Source organism: Camelus dromedarius, chromosome 13 (assembly GCF_036321535.1).
Source record: "Camelus dromedarius isolate mCamDro1 chromosome 13, mCamDro1.pat, whole genome shotgun sequence".
In the NCBI taxonomy this organism is placed as follows: domain Eukaryota; kingdom Metazoa; phylum Chordata; class Mammalia; order Artiodactyla; family Camelidae; genus Camelus; species Camelus dromedarius.
The window spans coordinates 51,501,562-51,518,399 of NC_087448.1; the positions used below are offsets into that span (position 1 = coordinate 51,501,562).

General features: G+C 42.4%; 1 protein-coding gene across 6 annotated transcripts in view; it reads right to left on the minus strand.

Annotated features, from left to right (window-relative positions):
- ENOX1 (ecto-NOX disulfide-thiol exchanger 1) overlaps positions 1-16,838 on the minus strand; it is a 511,292-nt gene that overhangs the window by 53,954 nt on the left and 440,500 nt on the right. For all 6 annotated transcript variants that reach the window (XM_031466044.2, XM_031466047.2, XM_064493135.1 and 3 more), the window contains one exon: positions 2,919-3,026. In XM_031466044.2, coding sequence (XP_031321904.1) covers positions 2,919-3,026 — 108 coding nt within the window. The remainder of the gene's footprint in view (positions 1-2,918; positions 3,027-16,838) is intronic.

Consider the following 16,838-nt stretch of genomic DNA (forward strand, 5'->3'; position numbering starts at 1 on the left):
CAGGGCTCCTTCACCGATGTTCCCACGCATAGCAAAGGGCAGGGAGCATGGGCAGTGTGTGACCGACACGGGGAGAAAAAGTGCCCCACTGTGAGAGGAGGACTGTCCATCATTAGAAGGCACAAAGGGACTTAAAAAACCCTCTCTGCTTTCCTGTCTTAAGGTTTTCTTATCCTACGTGTTCCTCATCTTCTTCCTCTTCATCAACCCTCTCCACTCATTCCACCTTGTAACTTGCACTTCTGGGAGCTGAGAGCAGGGTTAGCTCAGAAGAAGGTTTTGTTATTTCTCAGCAGACACACGGGACTATGTCCATTTCAAAGCTTCACATATTTCCAGCACAGATATGCCCATCACTCTCCTCCCGTTTCAGTAAATTCCATCATCCTGCCCTATGTTGTCCTCTCACTCTGCCCCGGCTTTTCAGGCCACCCACTTGTCTTGACTCACTCCCTGCTCTCGTGCACCAGATCCACACAGGCCCCTCCTCCCCTGACGGCCGAGGCTGCAGGCCGGCCCCCCCCCCCCCCCCCCGTTCTCTCCTGGGCTGCTCCTCTCCTCCATGTGGACGGGCTGGCATCTTGCCTGACAATTCCTGGGCTTGTGACACAGACTTCAGGTGTGGGAAGCTTCCACCACCTTCGTGAAGGAGATGAAAGGCAGGAGGCAGCGGGGCCTGGTGAGGCTGCATCTTAGCAAACAGAGAGCTTAGGGAATGAGCCCGCCTTCCCTGGGCTGGGGGCTGCCACTGGTAAGGCTCTGCCTCGTACAACCTGTTCCTTCTTTTCAGGATTCCCATCAAGGGGCTGTCACTTTAAAGAGCAAAATTCCAAGTTCAGGGTGTGTGTGTGTATATGTCTGTGTGTGTGTATCTATGTAATAGTAAGACTTTAGGCCCAACCAGATCACCAGGAGTGACGCCGTTTGCTCAGGCCCTACCTGTGCAGCCACTGAAAAGGTGTTTATACATACAGTTACTCTACACAAGTTCAAAGAAAGCCGTGTAGGGCAATGCCCAGAAAGGCAGAGGTGTGCTTCTAAATGCATGTCTGTGTGGGCAGCAGCTACAGGCAGACAGAAGGAAACGAGTCCGCTGCCTGCGCATCTCTGCAAGGATGACAGGACCACCAGGTGAGGGGCTCTCAGGAAAACAGCCTGGTGGTGCCAACGGCACCCAAATGCATTTGGTTGCTGTGGGTCCTCTTAGATTAAAGTATTCTTGGCGCCCTTGCTTGAAAAAGAGCCATCTTCTCAGTACAGCAGATTTTTGAAAAGGAAATGCTTCCTTTCCAGTTGTATTTCCCAGGTCTTTAGTGATTTTAGTTGTTCTGAATCTTCTTTGTGGTCCTCATTTATCTTTTATTTTTTTTTAAGTAACAGAGAGTGAAGTGTGATGCGTTTCCAAAGCCTGCTGCAGAATGCAGCAATGCATTCTACAAAATTTAGCATCTGTTTTTATGACTGGGGTTTGGACTTCAAATCAAAATAAAGGATTAGAGTCATTTATAGAGAGAAATTCACCCCTCCTCATCCCAGTAAATCAAGGAGGCAGAGAGAGACAACATAAAACAACAAAGCTCGGAGCTACGTCTGTCTGATCAGGAGCAAATGTGGACCAAACCAGCTCCACTTTGCTGAAAACCTTTTAATAACATAAAGAAGAAAGAACAGTGACTTCAGGTCTCTTGGATAGTAGGTCATTGTGAATCTAGCCATTAGATTTTTTAGTTCAATCTAATGTATCCACAATCAGACAGATTCAGCCTCAGGCTAAGTTACTAAATCTATCTTAATCATATAAAGATAATGATTAGTTTTAGAAAGGATTTTTCCTCCAAAGCTATAAAAAGCTTATAAACTATCCAACATATTCACTTTTCAAACTATCTTTTCAGCAAACTATCTTCATTTTCCCCTCACAAATCACTCGTACTTTCAGGGGAAAGTAACTAGAAAGATACTTCCCTGATCTCAAACCATTAAAAAGTTACAACTACTTGAAAAGTGACTGATTCACAGCTGACTCGGGTCATACTCTACCAACTTCATACTTTTTTAAAAGCATCACTTCTGAAATTATTTGTGTTGTACAAAGAACCTTCTCATATACTATTGTGGGTAAAAAAAAAAAATAAAATAAAATAACCTAAATTTGATTACCCCCAGAGGGTTGGGGCTACTGTATGTGATTTTTTTCCCCTTTCCATATACCATTCATTACAATGTGGGCAGCATGCGAAGGCCAGAGAGAAAAAGGCATTTCAAGCCCTCCCCCAGCTTCTCCCATGTAGATATTGGGCTTAGATTTCACTCAGCTGCAAAGCGATCCGTCTTACCTGCTGTAAGACAATACTTTCAAATCCACTTATCAATGTCAGGCCACGCTTTAGCATCAAAGAAAGCCAGGATGAAACAATCAGACTTCACAAACTTCATATAAAAGGCTTATTGCTCACCCTGGTTCGATAAGTGCCCTGATGCAGAGGGAAGATATATATATATATATTTTTAATGTGGCGATGAATCAGCCCTTCTTATTCAGATGTCTGCAGGAGGACCGTGGGTTATGCTAAACTCATTTTCCTCACTATTAGACTTAAGAGGAAACTAGCTGCTTGCTTTGAAATATATCTGCATTGCCAGTGTTTTGAAACTTTATCAAAATTCATTGGTCTCCTACAAGAAACTTTCATACGTCGCTAGTGGGCTTGGGTGGTCTAAAGGGGCACGAGAGTGAGAACAGAGATGCGGGAAATGAGATTATAAATTCCACGGGGCCACGCTGCCAGGAGGCTGCGAGGGGACAGGCTAATGACACCGCAGATTAATCTCAGCAGCTGGCGCGTGCGTCAAACACGGGGGAGGCGCGGGTCAGTGTCTGAGCCCACTCGCGAGCCAGAGCCACCGCACTCACTTACCTGTTCCTGGAGGACCTTCAGTAACGCCTGTGTGTGTGACTGCTCCTCCTTTGCTTGCTCCAGTTCTGACTTCTTGTTGTTTAACTCTTCCTGGATGGTCAGCAATTGCTATGAAATGAAAGGATATTTAGGATAAGTAGGACCGAAGGTCAATGGAATGTTGTAAGATATTCAAAACCTCCATTCCAAAACACGAGGAAATGACCAGTACGCGTTTTCAAGCTTAGTCCAGACTTCAGGGGACTTTTTAAAATGTGCGTTTCACCCCCTACTTTAGTGTAACAAGTATTGTACTTAAGGCCTTATTAGGCTGTCTGTGATTTGAGGCACAATTGTTATTTCAGTATTTGTGATGGCACTTTTATATTCCTATATACAAAGGTGTATTTGTAAAAAGTTCTACAATAGTCACATCAACAAGAGAAAGGACAAAAACCACATGATCATCTCAACCGATGCAGAAAAAGCATTTGATAAAACTCAACACCCATTTATGATAAAAACTCTCGCCAAAGTGGGTATAGAGGGAACATATCTCAACATCATAAAAGCTATATATGACAAACCTACAGCCAGCATAGTACTCAATGGTGAAAAACTCAAAAGCTTCCCACTAAAATCTGGGACAAGACAAGGCTGCCCACTATCACCACTCCTATTCAACATAGTCCTGGAAGTCCTAGCCACAGCAGTCAGGCAAGAGAAAGAAATAAAAGGGATCCAAATTGGAAAAGAAGAGGTAAAAGTGTCACTATATGCAGATGACATGATACTATATATAGAAAACCCTAAAAGGTCCACACAAAAACTATTAGAAATAATCGAAGAATTCAGCAAGGTAGCAGGTTACAAGATTAATGTTCAAAAATCAGTTACATTTCTTTACACTGATGATGAATCAACAGAAAAAGAAAGTAAAGAAATAATCCCCTTTAAAATAGCACCCAAAGTAATAAAATACCAGGAGTAAATCTAACCAAGGAGGTGAAAGACTCGTACATGGAAAACTATAAACCACTGATGAAGGAAATTAAAGAAGACTTAAAAAAATGGGAAGATACCCCATGATCCTGGATTGGAAGAATCAACATTGTTAAAATGGTCATACTGCCGAAGGCAATCTACAGATTTAATGCAATTCCTATCAAATTACCCAGGACATATTTCACAGAACTAGAACAAATCATAATAAAATTTATACGGAACCACGAAAGACCTAGAATTGCCAAAGCATTACAGAAGAAAAAGAAAGAGGTTGGAGGAATAACTCTCCCAGACTTCAGACAATACTACAGAGCTACAGTCATCAAGACAGCATGGTATTGGTACAAAAACAGACATGTGGACCAATGGAACAGGACAGAGAGCCCAGAAATGAACCCACAAACTTTTGGTCAACTAATCTTAGACAAAGGAGGCAAGAACATACAATGGAATAAAGACAGTCTCTTCAGCATATGGTGTTGGGAAAACTGGATAGCAGCATGTAAATCAATGAAGCTAGAATATTCCCTCACACCATACACAAAAATAAACTCAAAATGGATCAAAGACTTAAATATAAGACAAGATACAATAAACCTCCTAGAAGAAAATGTAGGCAAAACATTATCTGACATACATCTCAAAAATGCTCTCCTAGGGCAGTCTACCCAAGCAACAGAAATAAAAGCAAGAATAAACAAATGGGACCTAATTAAACTTACAAGCTTCTGCACAGCAAAGGAAACCATAAGTAAAATAAAATGACAACCTACGGAATGGGAGAAAATTTTTGCAAATGAAACCAACGAAGGCTTGATCTCTAGAATATATAAGCAGCTCACACAACTTATTAAGAAAAACCAAACAACCCAATCCAAAAATGGGCAGAAGACCTAAACAAGCAATTCTCCAAGGAAGAAATATAAATGATCAATAGGCACATGAAAAAATGCTCAGTATCACTAATTATCAGAGAAATGCAAATCAAAACTACAATGAGGTATCACCTCACACCAGTCAGAATGGCCATCATTCAAACGTCCACAAATGACAAATGCCGGAGAGGCTGTGGAGAAAAGGGAACCCTCCTACACTGCTGGTGGGAATGCAGTTTGGTGCAGCCACTGTGGAAAACAGTATGGAGATTCCTCAAAAGACTAGGAATAGACATACCGTATGATTCAGGAATCCCACTCCTGGGCTTGTATCCAGAAGGAACCCTACTTCAAAGTGACACCTGCACCCCAATGTTCATAAAAGCACTATTTACAATAGCCAAGACATGGAAACAGCCTAAATGTCCATCAACAGATGACTGGATAAAGAAGAAGTGGTATATTTATACAATGGAATACTATTCACCCATAAAAACTAACAACATAACACCATTTGCAGCAACATGGATGTTACTGGAAAATGTCATTCTAAGTGAAGTAAGCCAGAAAGAGAAAGAAAAATACCATATGAGATTGCTCATATGCGAATCTAAAAAATAAAAACAAATAAACCCCATAAATACAAAACAGAAACAGACTCATAGACACAGAATACAAACTTGTGGCTGCCCAGGGGATGGGGGGGGGTGGGAAGGGACTTGGATTTCAAAATGTAGAATAGATAAACAAGATTGCACTGTGTAGCACAGGGAAATATATACAGGATCTTATGGTGGCTCACAGCGAAAGAGAATGTGACAATGAATGTATGTATGTTCATGTATAACTGAAAAATTGTGCTCTACACTGGAATTTGACACAACATTGTAATATGACTATAACTCAATAAAAAAAAGATGTACAATAGTGCTGAGAAACTAAAACATATTGGTAAGTGAAGACATTAAATAATAAAAACATTTGAAATAATTAGTCAGCTTGTCTGAGGTCACATCATTTTACATATGACACTAAAGCTAGCGTTACAGTAGGTCCGCGGAGCTACTTCACCGGGAAGCTGGGACCACAAAAGATCCATTTTATTTTCTCTGTTATGACGGTGATGTTTTATTAGATCAGCAGGACTGAAGTCCAAACTGCAATCAATGTATCAGCCGAGAAAACTGCTGATATAAGCTGTCAGAACACTAAGCTCTGGCCTCCACTGCTATTTTTAAGCTGGGACACTGAAGGGATTTCTGGAAGCCTTGAGTGATCCTCGCCCTACCAACTGTAACTCACGGGGAGGTTTACCCTGTCTGCCAGAAGCATGGCGCTGCCCAGCACTAACTCTGCGGAATGTGCTTATATGTTAATACAGCCACAGGCTGGAGAACACATTCAACAGCTTCAGAACGGGCCCTGGAAACGGCTATGTCTGTTCAAAGCTTCTTGACGATAAAGGACTCGTTTGAAAAGACAGAAGTGTATTTCTTCTGCTCCCGCACGTACCAGGTGCCACACGGATGATGTGAAAATGTGAGTGTATTCCTGCCACCCGGGTAGCTGTCTCAGCTCCAGGGCTGCTGCGTCGGGGCCTGGACAAGCTGGCCGAAGGGCCGTCTGGCCAGCTCGGAACCACCACCAAGGCCCAACTAAACCCTCATGCTTAAACCCACCAGCTGGCAGGATTAAATTAAACCCTCAAAACCACTGGTTTGGGGGTATGTTGTGGGGTACAAAGTACTCAGAAAAATACACTGTGCTTCCCCTCGGGCTTGCTTGTCCGGTTCCCTCGTCTGGCACTGGATGCACATTTAAGAACCTACTTTGGTCCCCGAACATAAACAGTGATTTCCTGGCCGTTTTCTAAACACTCAGCACCTCTTCTTTCACCACCTGCCCAAATCGTAATCACATACGAGGTGATGCGCGCATCCCACACCGGCTCCCTTAACGCTGTATGTGATTCAATCGTGCACCAATTGATTAAAGTGCAGAAACCAGGGGGCCGATATTGTACTTTGGCACCGTGACAAGTACCTAAAATGACTGTTTCCAAACAGCGGGGAATGACCCTGTTCCTTTATTCTCATTCACGACCAGCCCCGGAAGAGTTCCGAGGGCATGTGGTGTTCTGACTTCGATGATGCCAAATGAATTTTTATGTCGTTACACAATTGCAAATCCCGTCCTTAAGCCTCCTTTAAAAATGAGCCAAATGAAGGGCAGGAAATTGTCTTCAAGTGTAGGTAGCTTATACTCATTTGCTGCAGCACTGGAAGGAGCAAAATTTAGGAACAGCGGATGTCCCGCAGAACGGGGCTGGCCACACGAACGAAAGTGCATCTGCACAACGGAACGTCACGCAGCCGTTAAAGGGGGAGTTGCACGAGTGTTTCTGGGCATGGGAGATGCTCACGATATACTGTTCTCCACACGAAAAGTTCAGGTTATGAAAAGGCTTTGTTGAATTTTGCAAAATAGTCATAGAAAAGGATTTGGATGCTGTCTCTGGGTGAGTGGGTTTCCGGATCTTTCTGCTAGTTCTGTTTGTAATTTTCTGGTATGTCTATAAGGAGCATACACTGCTTTAGAAACAAGAGAGAAAAAAACAAATGAACTTAATTAAGGTTGGGGAAGGGACAAAGAAAGGAATACTACTACTTGGACACAATTCTCAGCTGTTATTACCAACACTGTGAATAAATCAGAGGGGAAATGAGAACTCCAGTGAGTCTGCCATTTCAACTACACATTTACAACACTTCTTCATGCTGCTGCAACACACACGCACACCCCCTTCCCTTGACTTTGCTTCCCATTTAAGCCTCCATCCTATCTCATTCTTCCTTGGAATCACACTTTTTGAAGTTTATTTAATTCACCACCTGCCCATATCATAATCATATACAAGGTAATACACACATCCCACACCGGCTCCCTTAACAACACTTTACGTGATTTTTTTTTTTTAATTTAAAAAGTGTAATTCCAAGGAATCGTCCCCACCACCTTCTCTTCTCATGAGTAGGCAACCACCTTCAGTGATTTCTATCTTTCGTATTTGAATGTGTTTTCCCAAAACATATATTGTTATTTTGCGAGTACGCATTTGTATGTAAGTGATAGTGTCATATTTCTTGTTTACTATGTTTTCTTTTTTATTGAACTATAGTCGATTTACAATGTTGTGTTAATTTCTGGTGTACAGCATAGTGATTCATATATATATATATTCCTTTTCATATTCTTTTTCCATATAGGCCATTACATTGAATATAGTTCCCTGTGCTGTACAGTAGCACCTTGTTGCTTATCTATTTTATGTATAGTAGTTAGTATCTAGAAATCGCGAACTCCCTGTTTATCCCTCCCCACTCCCTTTCCCCACTGGTAACCATAAGTTTTCTATGTCTGGGAGTCTGTCTCTGTTTTGTAAATGAGTTCATGTCTTGTTTACTACGTTTTTACTAAGCATTGTGTTTTTAAGATCCATCCATGTTAATATGTGTATCTGTACCTAACTATTGCTTCTGGTGGCTGCATAATATTTTATGGGGTGTGTCCACGCAACTATTCCACTCTCCCAGTGAAGGTCACTCAGATCACCTCTGTTTCTCCTCGCTCTGTACAAGCCTGCAGTGGAACACGCTGGTGCATGGTCCCTTATGGACCTCTGGGAGAATTTCCCTGGCATGTGTCCAGCAGAACTGCTGGTTCACAGGGCATGCCTAAGGAGTTCATTGCCAAAGTAGGTTGTACCAGTCTACTCGCTCACCATTGGTATATGAGTTACCATGTCCACACCCACACTAACAATTTGCATTATCCAGCCTTCTAACACTTCAGTCTAATAATATCAAGATTCATCTTTTAAAAGTCTGACTCCCTGTGACTTTAAACATCTCATCATATGTTCACCAGCTATTGAGCTTTATTGATGCTTCTTAAAAGAGTAGTCCAGGGTAATGGTTCTTAAATCTGGGGAGCTTTGCAAAAATACTGATTCCTGGGCCCCACAGAAGACCAGTTAACTCAGAATATCTCGGGGATGGACCCAGGCAGAGACATCTTTAATAAAAAAAACCTTCACAGATAATTCTAATGTGCAACTGGAGATGAAAACCACCGGCTCCTTAAATGCTTATTGAATCCTCAACCCGCTACAATGTAACTTTCATCCAGACTCAGATTGTTCTCACTAAAGTCACCAATGCTGTTCTAATTTTCTAATTGCCAGCGAGGATGCCAGGTGCCGCTTTTCTCAGTACCTGCTCTCTCTGCAGGTGATCCTGCCCACACTGGGGCTTCAGCAACATGGCTCACGCACTGGTGCTTTACAAGGCTGACTTTAGAGCCTCCGCCTCTCCTGTTACGCCCTGGACACTTCACTTAGTCTATTTCAAACTGTGCCTCCTGTGACCCCTCCCCTCACACCCCTCCTGCTAGTCCCCTGGTATCCAGAGTTAAAACGTTGAAGTCCACGTGGCCCTTTCATCACCCTCATAACCTCTCTGCCTGTTCCTGGGCCTTCTCTTCATCCATCTTCACTGTCACAGTTAAGATGACCATCTCCCTCTTCTGGATCTGCCTGTTTCCCCATCATTCACCCTACACTCCTGAGAAAATGGACCACCTAAGAATTAAAGTGCTCCCATGCTTAAAAAACGCCACTGATTACCCCAGCTCAACTGGATAAAATCCAAACCATGGGCCAGCTCGTCCTTCCCCAGACATGCCAGGTCCTTGCATGACTATGAAAAGCTCACTACGCAGAAGTCTGCCTGGCAGATTCTGACTCATCTTGAAAGCCAACTTAAAGAATGCTTTTGGGCCAACATCAACCCATATGATGACCTTACACAACAGAAAAGAGCTCCAGCCTCTAGGTGGGCGGGACCCCTCGCTAGAGCACGTGGTTGGGCAGTGGAGTGGGGACTTGGTTTCATGCCCATCCCATCTGGCCTGGTGCCCTTGTCCAGGGAAAAACCTGCACAATTATGTGCAGTAGTCTTGTGTTCTTGCCCAATAAAGAGCTCCTCCAATCAGCCAGGCAAAGTTAGAGGCTCTAACTTCCAACTTCCCAAAGCACTTTCATATGATACACTGCATTTCACAGAAAGCTCCCCGACCAGACTATATCCACCAATGGCAGGGTCAATAATTGGGTTACCTCCAACACACAGTAGGTGCTGAGTGAATGAATGAATGAGTGAGGAGATGAATGAATGCTTGCTCTAGTTTCCCCAGTTCTATGGGATTAAGCCTTGATCTAGCAAAAAAAAAAAAAAAAAAAAAAAACAAACCAAACAAAAAACAAAAAAACCACACACACACAGACAAAAATCAAAATGTGCACAATAACAAAAATTACCTGTGGCTCCATGACTGGGTAATTTATCGTTCTACACACATAGATGGATGAGACCTTCAGAGGGAAGTGGCATTCCATTTAAGACATTTTGATTCATTACTCTGAAAGCTCCAGGTACCACCCCTCATCTATAGAGGAATATTTCTTAAGAGTCTAAGGAAATCCAATCAGTAAATTTATAAGTTCCACCAGGAAAACAAACAGATCAACCAAAACTACCACTAGAGGAAAACCAAAATCAACACCCCCCCAGACTATTTTCTGCATTCTTTCAAATTAGTTCTTTCTTTTGTTAACCAAATATAAACTCATGAATCTAATATTTATGTCTTCAAAATAGTGGTGATTCAAAACTGCTATTCTTCACTCGACTAGACGGCCTATAAAAACAACGAGATAGTCTGCAAGTAGATAATTTTAAGTCAGCCTTTCTGGTCTTTTTTCCCTTGAAATTTATGAGACTGTATAATAGTCTTTCCAGTTTGAATGTTTAAGCACCAAAGTGCCTCAATTACAGAAGTTCACAGGCAGCTAGAATGTAATCAGAAGTCTCTCGGCTGGCTCGGCTGACTGCAGCATAATTTTAATTTAACATTGGAGGGTATGGCATTAAACAGATGCACGATTCCATTTTTTGGTGGTTACAAGTGAGTGAGTGTGTTCCAATTAGACAATTATCCATATGCCAATCACGGGCAAACACTCTGGCGGATAATAACAGGTAAATAAATGCCGTACCTGACACATCTTGATATTTCCAGGCCACTGATTTAATAGGATCATTTGTAAATGCTCTTTGGGGAGGCAGACTTCAGTGTGTAATGGGTCTTTCTCTCTCTGATGAATTCAAAGAGCATCACAAATGTTATTCGGAGCCCCGGAATAAGTGAGGTCACATTTCCATTTTTACAGATGGGCGAATCACAGGCACCCAGAGGTTAAGTCACATACCCAAGGCCACACTGTCTGGGAAGGACCTACCACCGGCACAACTCAGTTTTCCTGCTTCAGACTGTGGTTTCTACCCTGGCAACCACACTGCCCTGTCAATTGGAAATGGAAATCAGGACCTGCCAGACTTACCACGTCTAGACTTCCACCTTGGCATTCACCATTTCCACTTAAGAGCGAGGCTGCTGGAGACATGCTTTTGTGTATCCTTCCGTGAGTGCTGTGGTGAATTCAACTTTCCTTTAAAAACTGTAACCCCTTCTTTCTTCTTTTCCCTTAAATTTTATAATTTGGTCACTAAGGTGAAGTTTTTATGTAGCTAATAGATCGTATCAGGTTAGATTCCATGAAAGTCACAGACTACAGCACAAATTGTCTGTATGAAGTACACGGGCAAGGTCTCATTATAAGCTGACACAGAATTGTGATACTTCAGGAATCTTTGGCAGGACGGGTGGGCAGCTAGGGGACAGAGGTGGCGGCTGACATGAAATTGAGAGGATCTCTGAACGGAACACTGATTTTGTGTCTTTCACGGTGGTGGAGGAGTGCTCTTTTTAAATTTATAGTTGTGGCGGGTCAGGTTAATTTGTGCCACTGGGTAGATGTATACACATAGTGACAAACACACACACACACACACACACACACACACACACAATTTCCTCCCTTTCCCTCTTACCCTCATTTTAGGATTTCCCCAGTGACTGGCTCTGTGTCTAGTTCTTTTAAAACAATCCAGTAGTATTCAATCAATCAATCGTTCATTCATTCTTTCAGTCATCCCTTATCTACTAAGTACACAGTGCGGGGCTGGATGAGACAGAGAACAGGGAGGAAACAGACACTAAGTAGCATGTCCTTGAGACGCTGGGTCACCAGGATGCTAATACAGACACTAAAATGTACTTAGGGTACACAAAACACTCCAAATAATGGCTACAACCAGTGTGGCTTCCCTAGGAGATTTTGGGGGGGGGGTCAATTAAGGTGTTAGGAGAACACGGGCTCAGGGGATCCGTTTTGAATCAGAACTTGTTCTACTTATCAGAAATGAGCCACTAAAAATTGATGCTTCAAGCCTGGAAATATTTGAACCCACAGAGTGTCACCAGTGTAATATGTTTTTGCTCTTTTGATTCAGTTTTAATAAATGTTATTCTGTCTCCATAACTTTGCTATAAATTCAATGTCCTCCTCAGTGGGATATGCCTTTAAGGCCAGGAGAGTATCACCTAAAGAAATAAGGTCCACTGACTTCCAAAGAGAGTTTTCCACCAAAGGCCAGGGTGGATGTGAATGTGTCTGGAAGGACCAGTCCAGCAGTCATTTTCATGTCTAGCCTGTGTGGCGACACCTTGAGCATCCAGCATCACCACATATGCACAACTCGTCTCCAGCTTGAATTCTCTGTGTATTTCAGCCTGCGATCTGAACCCCACCCGAGGCCAGCCCTACCAGATCCTTGTCATCTTGTCCTTCTACAAGGTGAGAGGTGACACATCCATTAATGTGTCACTGCTTCTGCTGCTTTCTCCCCGGTGCTGTCCGGACCTTCTGCCCCCTCAGTCCAGTTTTGGTTCTACGGGCTTCAGAACCACTTAGGAAGGTGAGCCCTAGGTCCTGCTGCTGAAGTCTACCTGCACCTCCTTTACATCTAACACTGAATCCCAAGCCAATCCCTGATTGTTGGGGAAAGTCTGAGATGTAAAAAAATCAAGTCCACATTATTGCAACCTAAGGGCAAGGCTTTGCCTAAAAGCAAACACATCTCACAGTATTTCTGACAAAGGAGAGAAACCAGCTCAGGGGAAGGACAGTCATTTACCACCTGGTACCTACAATGTTCACTTTTTCCCTTGGGGAAGAAAAAAAAGATGGAATTGAACTAGTCTGAATTTTCTTGTCACACGAGGTGGTAAGACTACTCAAAATTTATTCTCGTTTAAAATGTCATCTGCTTCCACCTGCAGATGAAACGGCACTTCAATTTACGGCAAGGTCTGAGAATAACCAAGCCTGTGACCTGGTTTGTCAACCCTGGTGCCTCTCTCTCTGCCTCCAGCTCGGTGACCCCTGGGGGAGAGACATCTCTCGGAGAGAACCCCACCATTCAGATGACTGATAACAGGAACACTGGATCACAGAAATGAAATTGTGCTCGGAGGCTAATATCCTATTACACCAGGCTATACATATTTAATTCCTTGGGTCTTTCCTCGTAAATCAATTCCTTCAGGCCCTTAATCTCGTCAATATCTTTTCTGATATTGGATTTTAAATGCCATTCTCGTTGCTAGGAAGAAAGGCAATCTCTTGCTCCTGATCCAACCAGGCTTCATTTACAGCCGAGACGCGCCTGGAGCCTGGCCCTGTTCCCTGACCCCGCTGCTAAGATCCTAATGTCGGTCACAGCCGGACCTGCCCAAGTGCAGGTCTGGCCAGCTTGCCCTCTGAGAGGTCAAGACCACGAACCCTGGGGTTATACCATCAGTACCCTGGGAGCCTGGGACAGCTCCGGGAGACTGGTGAGAAAGCAGAAGTAAGTGTTTTCGAGGGTTTGGATCCTCACAGGGGTGCCTGGGACTGGAGGGACGCCGCCACCCACCCAGGGCAGTGTCCTCTGGCAAGGATACCCTTCTCTGAAAGTACGAGCAACGGCTTGACCGACGACACCCACCATGTGCATCATCAGAACAAGATCTCACAAGATGAAGGGAGGGCATGAGCTGTGGATGCTCTAGAGGAGAAGGGCACAACCCCGGAGAGCAAGGGTTTGGAGCTGGAAGTTTCCAGGTTCCCTGGGACTGGCCCTTAACACTGGGATTTCCCCAGCTGCAGGGAAAGGCAAAAATCCATGAATTCTGTGAACTATGCAAAATTTCCAAAGGGAAGCAGGAGCAATAAATCTAAGACTTCAAGAGTGACCAATGGTTGGGAAACACAACGTAGGTGGCCACTGAGATGGGGATTTGGGGGCCTAAGTCTGCAGGCAATGGGCTGGGGGTACCAAGGGCAGGACTCTGGGAGCTGTTGGTCTTGGCGCAGGAAATAAGCAGGTGCAACTGCACAAAACTCAACAGTAATAAAACTAACAAAAGGTCCATACGTTTATTATCAGCGTGTACCAGTGATTCTGACAAAATCAGTGATAAAAGATTCCTTCCTGATAAAAATCCTTTGTTGATCTAAAACCTAAACACCTGCTGTCATTACTGCCAAGCTTCTATATACAGGGGGAGGATATAGCTCAGTGGTAGAGTGTGTGCTTAGCACACATGACATCCTGGGTTCAATTCCAGGTACCTCCACTAAAATAAATAAACCTAACCACACCCCCCAAAATAAAAAAAAAAATTAAAAATGAGATTCTACATACATGTGTAAGTTTCAAATGCACATTTCATTTCTTACGCTTTAATAAACATATTCTCTGTAGAAAAAAATCTAGAAAATGTCAGTTTCATAATCTGCTCCCTCCCTGACCCCCATACGCTCATATAAGGACACAGCTATGCACGGTTTCTGGATTTAGAATCACTTGAGCTTGTTAGACACTGTGTCTCCAACCTCTGCCGCACTACGTGTATTCCTACATTTCTACAGTAGATTCAAAATAAACAATGACAGCACAGTTATTGCCAAGACTAAGAACCAGAACCGGACGACTTCAGTTCATGCCACGGGACCTCTTAAAGAATTACGTTTAAAATCTGAAACAGTGAGACGTGGTGAGAATAACTGTTTAGGTACAAACTTTAGTTCATACATTAAATGTTTTTACATAATTTCAGTATTTTAAAAGTTGAAATGAATTCTTTTACAATTGGCAATGGTTTGCCTTAAAACTAAAGGACGAACCCAAACTGAGATAAACTAATAAAATACCAACAAATTCAAATAAATTTGACTTTAGGAAAAAAAAAACAAAAGGACAAAACCAAGAAAATGTTACACCATTGGTACAATTAGTAGTTGCCTAAATTGTACCTTTTGCACGTGGATTTGTTAAGATTCACATATTTACCAAACAATTTTTTACAACCTGTATTATATTAACTATAATCAAGTTCAAAAGTTCAAACTGTTAGGTGGATTTAAAAAAAAAACTATTTAATAGATAGTTGTGATTTTTTCCTTTCCTTGTACTATGTATTTATTTAGGAGTTTTACTGAGAGATTTTAATTTTAATTTATTTATTTATGTATTATTGAAGTGATTTACAATGTTGTGTTAGTTTCTGCTATATAGCACAGTGATTCAGTTATACACATATATTTTTTCATATTTTTTTCATTATGGGTTATTACAAGATATTGAATAAAGTTCCCCATGCTATACAGTAGGAACTGACTGTCGCTGTGTACCTGTTTTTTATATGGTAGCTTGTATGTAATAATCCCAAACTCCTAGTTTAGCCCCCCACTTCCCCCTTTGGTACCCATAAACTTGCTCTCTATGTCTGTGAGTCTGTTTTTGTTTTGTAAATAAGTTCATTTGCATCATTTTTTAGATTCCACATATAAGTGATACCATATGATATTTGTCTCTGTCTGACTTATTTCATTTAGTATCATAATCTCTAGGTCCATCCATGTGACTGCAGTACAATTCTATTTTTTAAAAAATTTACAGGTATAATTATATATGAAATTCAATATAAGAAAAATTTCACTGTCTGTATTTCTTTCTCGGCCATCATTATTACTTGTTTCATTTCATGATTATTACCAAAAATAATTTTGTCATGTAGACAAGGAGGATGTTTTATTAAAGGTCCTCTCTGAGTGTCAAATTACACTAGGCACACTCCTGGCAGGCAGCCCAGTGTCCGGGCAGGAGAGGAGATCGTGACCTTGGGAGAGGGGGGACTGTTTTATCAGACATGGTTTAAGAGATGGTTTCCTTTACTTGAATAACCTCCAGGGAGGGCCTTGTGTGAAAGACAAGATACTTTTTGGCATCTGCGTAACCCAACAGAGTTACTTATGATGACACAGTATACCCCAGTAAGGTGACATTATTATGAAAAGAAATACAGCCAAGGATTGGAGAAAAGGCAAAAAAAAAAAAAAAAAAAAGTAGCCCTAGGTCATCATTTCCAAGGTCAGCATGGTTGGCTCTATTGCTAACTTGCTGTGTGACCTAGAGCAAGCCACTTCACTGCTCTGATCTCCTCTTTCCCTCCCAACTGTCTCATGAGGAATGGTTTTTATTTGCAAAGCAATACACCACTTTCTTGATTACTGAACACAGGAACAGAAGAGGCAGGAGTGGTTCAGAGAAGACTAAAGTCTATTTTCTCTTCTTCAGATGATTGTTTTAAGTAGTGTAATTTGCGGGGTCGTTTCAACTCCCTGTTTTTCACTTTCTTCCCGTGTTCAACAAAGATAACAATACTCACCAGTGGGATATTATGAAAAGAACATCTATTTAGCATGTGAGGCTCCGTGAATGGCAAAGGGTACCGAGTTAAATGTAAGTGCTGTCATTATCCTCTTTGCAAAACTGGAGAGACTAAGACTCAGCGAGGTCAAGTGACTTTTAACTTACATGAGTGGGCGCTCTTGGGGATTAGTATTCAGAAAGCAAGAGCTGTTGTTCAGTCCCGTCCTAGCCATGCTGGTTGTCCTCCTTCAGCCAATTTTCAAAACACAGGGCCAGCCAACTTGAATTAACACCATTCATGCAATTCCCAAGAGAAGGTGTCAACTGCCTTGCCAATGGAGGAA